The 8,170-nt window shown below is 32.2% G+C and overlaps 2 protein-coding genes across 2 annotated transcripts; one reads left to right on the top strand and one right to left on the bottom strand.

Annotated features, from left to right (window-relative positions):
- The first annotated feature begins 1,018 nt into the window (after window positions 1-1,018).
- On the top strand, window positions 1,019-3,792 carry LOC126891423 (putative nuclease HARBI1). Its single transcript, XM_050660597.1, has 5 exons — window positions 1,019-1,063; window positions 1,130-1,326; window positions 1,384-1,528; window positions 1,615-1,759; window positions 3,689-3,792. Exons 1-5 carry the CDS (start codon window positions 1,019-1,021, stop codon window positions 3,790-3,792), a joined length of 636 nt encoding a protein of 211 aa, XP_050516554.1.
- A 3,263-nt stretch (window positions 3,793-7,055) lies between these two features.
- Window positions 7,056-7,729, bottom strand: LOC114339271 (uncharacterized). The gene is made up of 2 exons (XM_028289897.2): window positions 7,514-7,729; window positions 7,056-7,235 (listed from the first exon to the last, which is right to left on the bottom strand). Exons 1-2 carry the CDS (start codon window positions 7,727-7,729, stop codon window positions 7,056-7,058), a joined length of 396 nt encoding a protein of 131 aa, XP_028145698.2.
- Window positions 7,730-8,170: the final 441 nt, after the last annotated feature.

The raw sequence follows: 8,170 nt of genomic DNA, 5'->3' as shown, positions 1-8,170 counted from the left end.
TAAAAGACCTAGGTAAACCCAATAACGACTGAGCTATTGCTCTTTAAAGGATGATTATTTTCGAAGAACCTCGAAATGGAGAACCTTCAATCTCAAAAAACTCGAATGTGGTGCAAGTTTTTGGAGAAACTGAATAGGTATCTTTTAAAGCTCATTAAAAAATCTTTTAAATAAGCTATGAGGAAAGTATTTGGCATCATAAGAATTGACTGATTTATGACGAAAATAAAGTCGCTCTCTGCTTTTTTCTTTTTGAAATGTAAAAATTAAACCCTCGTCATGACAATCCTAATAGAAAAAAATAGCTTCACACTTGAAATTAACTTTATTTAGGTATAATTGATATGAACCATGTGATTCGACCGGTTTTGAATGCTTAGTTTAATCAAATAGTTGATCAAATCGAAAATGACATTATTATAATTAAAAGAAAGTGTATTTTTCTTAAATAAACCGTAATGTATTCATGATACCAAAACAACAAAAAATCAAAACTTTCAGTAAATGAAATTGTACAATTAATATTTGAAACATTTTTTCATATTATAAATACTTTCAGATTTATTTAAGAAAAATCGACTTTATTTTTAAATTTTAAAAATATTATTTTCGATTTAATCAACTATTTTTTCTAAACTAAGCATTCCAAACCAGTCAAATGACATGGATCGTATGAATACCTCAATAAAGTTAATTTCAAGTGGGAGGCTATTTATTTCTATTACGATTGTAACGACGAGGGTTTAATTTTTACATTTCAAAAAGAAGAAAAAACAGAGAGCGACTTTATTTTCGTCATAAATCAGTTCTTATGCAAAAAACTTGTGTCAAAGCTTATTTAAAAGTTTTCCCAAAAAATTGCACAACATTCGAGTTACTTGAGATTGAAGGTTCTCCATTTCGAGGTTCTTCGAAAATACCCATCCTTTAAAGAGCAATAACTCAGTCGTTATTGGGTTTACCCAGGTTTTTACGACGCAAATGTCTTTGTTTTTTATTGGCCACAATTGTGTTCTTAATGATTTTTAAGTCTAGGATATCTGCCTTAAGCATATCCAGAAAAGTAAGTAAATATCTTCATTGTCTGCTTATTTATATGTAATCTTGCCTATTTGTAATTCTGTTACAGGTTTTAACAACATTCAGATTTTTAGCAGCAGGTAGCTACCAATGGGATGTTGCCAAAAATATTAATCACGCTATATCTCAAACTGCTGTTTCTAAGTTAATTCATGAGGTAGTGGATGCGCTTAACCATCCAGAAATTTTAAACGAGTATGTCCATTTGCCACGGAACATGGAGGAGCTTCGCTTGTTAAGGGATAAGTAAGTATTAGTCAATAGGAACAAGTAGGAGTACATTATAATATAAATAAATTTTAGGTTTTATAGAACACATAACTTCCCAGGGGTTATTGGCTGTGTTGATTGCACACATGTGGCAATAGTGGCACCCAAACAGGGAAATCAGTATCCAGAGGAGCTTTATGTCAACCGTAAAGGATACCACTCCTTAAATGTACAACTTGTGAGTACCTACCTAATACATAGATTAAATAAATTTTGTTTCAAAGTTTTCTGCAGTTTTGTGTAATAATATTTTGTTGGTTTCAGATTTGTGATCCAGATTTAAAAATCATGAATATTTGTGCTCGATATCCAGGTAGCAGTCATGATAGCTACATTTTCAATAATAGTGCAGCCTACCAATTTATTCGAAACATTCACAACAATGGACACAGGTCGTTTTCTTTTCTAGGTGAGTTAACAAAGTATTTGCCATAGTCTTTAGACCATAAAGTTTTTTATTTAAATTAACATACCAACTGGAGGCGGTTATTATTATTACTACAATCTGATCACAACTTTTGATCAATCTATAGTTCTGTTCTCACTTACATTATTACAGGGTTATATAAACTAAGACCTGACCTAATAGTGTTCCTTGGGTATTAACGAACTGATAAATACAGTAGGCCGCACAATACTCTGCTTATAAAACTGATCACGTAAGGTTTGTGTTTTTAAATTCTGTAACTGGCCTTGTATATAATTTATTTTTATCATCAATTGTTGCTTATAATTTTCAGCTTTAGGCCATTGTGCAGATATACAATAGTTATGCGTTTTATGACCTTGCCAGTTCTCCTGAAATAACACTTGGTTTGTTTGGGTTCTGTCTGTATCTGTAGAGTAGGGAGTGTGAGTCAAGTTCCACAGCACTTAGGCCACAATTGACCCATTGTACATCCTCCCAGGGGGTTGTCGTCCTTAGTTCATTATCCATCCTGCCATTTCCAGGAAGGTGGACAAATCACCTGGTGACATCTCCCCTATATCGGCAGGTGTAGGCCAAGGCTCGCCGAACGCATACTCTCGTATTGACGATAACTCCGGACATTCACATAAGACATGCTCGACAGTTTCGTCATCTCGTTCACACCTCCTGCATAGAGATGTGTCTACTAGCCCCAGTATGTGGAGGTGTTTTCTTAGTTGACAATGGCCAGTTAAAAAACCAACGGTCAAGCGTAGGTTTTTCCTGGTCATTCTCAAGTACTTTTCTGATGCTGACTTCCCAAGGTTCCTTAGTGTTACCTTGGCAAGTCTACATCCTGGCCCTTCTTCCCATCTTCTTACGGTTTGCGTGTGGGAGTGAGATTTGACAGTTTCCGCGATTGTTGTAGTAGACAAGCCAAAAAGATCACAAGGTCCTAAGAGTCTTAGGCCTGCTACCCTTCTAGCCAGCTGGTCAGCAATGCGGTTGCCTTTATTTCTGTTGTGTCCTTTAACCCACCTCAGGATGATGTTGTTACCATCCGAAGCTTGGGCTAGTGATTCATGACACTCCATTACTAGCCCTGATATGACTTGTTAACACTTTGTTTGGGTTAACACTACTTCAGTAGGTGTATCTGATGGAAGGCTGTAAGCAGTGTAAGCCATAGTTTGTTATTGAAATTTTCACTACACTAATTTTATTGGGATAGCTGAACTGCCTCGCAAGGTCACTGGATATCGCTCAGTATGATATCCTATCTTTACTAATAATTGTTTCCAATAAGAGAGCTCACAACGTGTTTACTCTTTCAAAGTCAAACAGATACTTTTAGACTATAAATGTATGTACACTTGAGAGCAAAATAATCGACTCAGTTGCTGAATAATTGTACACGTGGAATTTCCTAAACCTGTTGTCCGATTTGAGTGATTTTTTTAGTATGTTATCTTATTATTTAAGAAAATCGATGTAAAATTATTGTTGCTACAGGTAAAGGTCATTTTATACCGGGTGTAATAATCATACTGTTTTTTTCTTAAAGTTCGGAAAAAATATTTAAATTAAAATTAAATTGTAGGCTTAGGCTTTATTAACATTTTCTTTTTTGACTCATTTGCTTATGTTGGATAATAAAAAAGTTAGGTACGTTTAAGGAAAAAAACATCCTATGATTGTTACACCCGGTATAAAATGACCTTTACCTGTCTAGCAATAATAATATTACATCGATTTTCTTAAATAATAAGGCTGTAACCTACTAAAAAAATTACTTGAATCGAACAACAGGTTTAGGAAATTCGAGACTTATACGTGTAGAAGTTTCTACTTCTACAATTCAGCAAGTGAGTCGATTATTTTGCACTCAAGTGTAGTTTGTAGCATTACAATAATTATTCTTACTTTAAGATGATTCTGGATATGCTTTAAGGCAGTGGATGTTGACACCCTTCCACAATGCGTTACCTGCTACTCCAGAAGAAATGTATAACATCCATCACAAAAGAACTTGATCCATTATAGAAAGATGTTTCGTTGTTTGTTGAGGCATAGAACTCTACACTACACTCCAACCATGGCTGAAAAAATAACCAATGCTTGCACTGTGCTGCACAATTTGTGCATTATGCATAATGTACCTGCTATTGGTTTAGATGATGAAGAGGAAGATATAGATATTGATTATGGAATGTATGATGATGAAATTATCAACGCAATAAATATAGAAGGTAGAATTCGTGACAGAGATCTGCTCGCAGGAAGAAGACTCCAACAAGTGATAATTCAAAATCATTATAGAAATTAAAGCAATCATCCAAAAATTATTATTTCTACTTTGTATTAATAGTGTATTATAGTTGTTCCATATTATCTTTTCCCATGCGCCATGATTTATTTTCAAACAAACAAGTCAAAACATAAAGTGAAATGTACAGCGATGTGTATATACATTATGTATACTGTATACTATACACGTACGTTTCATTTTATGTTTTGATTAAATTTGTTCGAAAATGAATCATGACGCATGGGCAAAGATAAAAAGGAACAACTATGACTGTTCTTATTTATGCTTCTTTTATGTTGTAAAATATTGACTGTAATGTTATCCATGACACAGAAAAAAAAATAAAAATAGATGTTTTATATGTATAGCCTTTTAATAACCTAACTCTACAATGCAATAAATATGTACAAAGAAATTTATGTTTTAGTAACTTCTGAAGTTATTTCCATGTGACATCTTATGCAATTTATTTATTTATTATTTATTGACGGACCGAAGTCCATTAGTACATAATACAATTAAAATGTCACACAAACTAGAAAAATAATTCAAAATAAGATCTAGTACAAATTGGTAAATACATAATAAACAATAATAAAATTACTTGCTCTCATTTAACAATTGAGAGCTAGTCCTATAATATAAAGTAATAAAATCTAAATATCTAAAACATTTTGCAATTGACAAATACAACTTATCTTAGAACAAAGACAATAACAGTAATTGACAAGTCAGTCCTGAAATTAAAACATTAAGTTAAATATAAATATAATTGTATGGAAAACGCCAGTAAAGTCATTCATAAAGAAATCAATATGCGGAGATAATGTGTTTGCTAATTTAATAGTTTTACAAAGATAGGAACTTGAACCATAGTTTGTACGGTTAATGACTTTGTGGAAGGAGGTCACAGAACGGGTGGTTGTTGAAGGTACACGTAGACCAATTTTATTTAAGAGTGAGATACAGAAGTTATATAAGAAGCAAATATCTTTATGTTGACGACGACTCTGTAATGAGTCAAGTCGAATAATTTGCAGTAGGTAAATACTCATAACTTTAACCAGTGAAATGCATCTTATAAGCATAATAACGTAAGAATTTATGCTGAACTTGTTCGATTTTATTAATGTGACAATTATATTGAGGTGACCAAACACATGATGCATAATCTAAATGTGGTCTAACCAAAGAACAATAAAGAAGTTTTAAAGAACGACCAGTCGCAAAGTCATAGCTACATCTTTTAACAAAGCAAAACATTTTTAATGACAGAAACCATGCTATTAATGCGTAGGTTGAAATTCAAATCAGTGTCAAGAATAACACCCAGATCTACATATAACTGAGTCAACTAATTGTAACCTAGTGTCCCGTATATAGTAAGAATTATTCTCAAAGTTTCTCAGTTGAGTAAAAGTTATGGCATGGCATTTGTTTGCATTTAAGTCCATACCATTAAGTGAGCAATTTATTATTTTATTTGGGAAATAAGCCACAATTTAAACTTGAAATTAAATTTATTTGACGTTTCAACTTTCACTTTGGTAATGGTATCAAAATACAAAACATTAATAAATTAAACAAATTTGATTTTTGTTACTTGGTAAAAAATTTCTTCTAATAATTTAATTTTATCTGACTCATACATGTATTATACATTTTAAAGTAGAAGACTTTAAAATAATATTGCCAACGTTTATGAGTTGAGTTCTGGGGAAGACTATTGGAAGATAGTTCATTTGTTTACAAGAAATCAACTTTAACTTAAAAATATCCATCAGTAAAAGTCATAGCATGTGATTTGTCTTTAAAAAGACAGCCACATGCAATGATGACAGTAAAATTCTCGTGTTAGTGATTCCATAGTAAATCACGAGGAAAAAACCTCTAGATTCTAGATAATATCTCGACATGGTAAGTATTTGGGCTTCCATTCAGTTTACTCTCAAAATGAACACTAAACTCTGATTTCATATGTATGTTATTTTAAAATATAAATTATGTATCCTCAATAAAATTTGTTTAATCTATTAATGTTTTGTATTTTGATAACGATTTCCGAAGTGGAAACCAAAAAGTCAAATAAATTTAATTTCAAATTTAAATTGTGGCTTATTTCCCAAATAAAATAGCAAATTGCTTAAGAGGTGACAAGGAAATAGCTTCAGAAAAATGTTATTATTAATTTTAGGGAAAAATTTGTTCTGTCTGATTTAAAATCTTTGAAACAATCATCAAATATAAAATTTTCTGTTGTATATGAGGTTGGTAAAAAATATTAATTTTATTGAAGTTTAAAATACTTTATTTTTCACAACATCCAAAATTATTGATAAAGTTGATCAGAATTAAAAATCATGTTCAAATATGACATTAATTTATAAAGTAAAAATAGTAAAAGAAATAACAGAACCTGATTTTTTTGCAATTACATATTTGAACTTGATTTTAAATTCTGATTAACTTTATTTCACAATAGTTTTCAATACTGTTAAAAATAAATGTACTTTATTCTTGAGTAATATTCATCTTTTTTGACAAACCACTTATACATCTGAAAAAATTATTATTTGATGATTGTTTCGAAGGTTTGAGATCATGCAGGACCTTTCTCTTCATAAGAAAGATTAACTTTCTTATGAAGAGTTTGTACCATCTTTACCTATAAAATGTTTAGCGAGAAGAGCTAAGCTTTCGGCAATATCTTCTTGTGCCTGCACTTCTCTTTCATGCAACTTTATTTTTTTGCTGTAATATTCTGCAGTTTTGTTGTTGTTATCTTTTGTTAACGTCAGAAGCTCTTTATTGGCCTCCTGCGCTCTCTCTAGCCTTGCCACCCTAGCAGATCTTGGCTCTTGAGATTGTATCTCCTCACATTTATTTTTCCCCCTTTGTGCTGTGGACGCACTGGGGGTATGCACTTCTTCGTCCGGAGGCATGTCTTCCTGCAGCACGACAATGGAATTATTCATGTCACCTTCCATGTCAAAGCAGATCCAGAACCAACTGGTCACCCTCAACCACAACAGACCCGATGAGGTCAAGAATTTGGTCATCTTCCTCGGTGATTATAATATCTTGTTGAGGCCCACCTCCAGTCGTTGTTAGTTGGTTCTTAAGTTGGGTCTTCTTTCTCTTTGCAGTGGACTTCATGTCTTGCCATGTCTAAAATTAAATCAGTAATTAGAATAGAATAGAAATATGCTTTATTGTCATGCAAAATTGTACCATTTTATCACAAAGCTTATAAAAAGTCAAAAACAAAACAAATTAACAATTCAATTTACTAAAATTACATACATCCTCAATATAATTTAAAAAATAATAATAATAATGAAGTTAAACAGAAAAAATCAATTGCAAATTGTCTACCTAGTAATTAATAAGTTTAAAAGTTAAGCTACTAATTTAAGTACTTCTTTTTTTATATTAAAAAATCATACCTTGCGCCACTGCTTCCACTCCTTCTTTGCTCCTGGAAGAGCATTTAGGTGCTCGGCCACGTGCATCCATAAATTCTGGGCCGTTTTCCATGAAAATTCGTTACTGAATTTCCCCGATTTCAACTCCGGGTGACTTTCTATAAAGTGGATCAGCTCTTTCTTCTGCTCGGCAGACACTGATCCACTATACTTTATTACATTTCTCAATTGTGCCATGGTGAACGATTAAAATTAAAATTAAAATCAGTGCAACGTGCAATTTACCATTGACGACACAACAAAACAAAACAAAATCAACATAAATTAGGTTAAGTAACACTGTCAATTATTCTTCTTTTTTTTTATTTTAGTTATGGTTGTTCGAATTTGCAGTGTTGCCGGTGCAAATCCTTCTCGTATACGTATTACATTTCGAATGGCGTTCAAAAATACACATTTAGCTTCGTATGCGAAATTTTTTATTCGAGTTAATTCGTATACGATAAAATTCGATTGAATTCGAAAATACGGCCCCAGGCTCTGACCTCGAATTAACGTTTGCGTTTTCCATTTTATTAAATTGGATGGTATTTTTTGGTAGGCCAACTATTGAAAAAACTCATTGTCGAATGTTTCGGATTCTTCTTATACTGTATTTTGATCTAAACCTAAATTTGA

This window comes from Diabrotica virgifera, chromosome 9 (genome assembly GCF_917563875.1).
Source record: "Diabrotica virgifera virgifera chromosome 9, PGI_DIABVI_V3a".
NCBI classification, from domain to species: domain Eukaryota; kingdom Metazoa; phylum Arthropoda; class Insecta; order Coleoptera; family Chrysomelidae; genus Diabrotica; species Diabrotica virgifera.
Note: the sequence above shows the minus strand (reverse complement) of the source record. Positions and strands in the feature narration are given on the sequence as shown.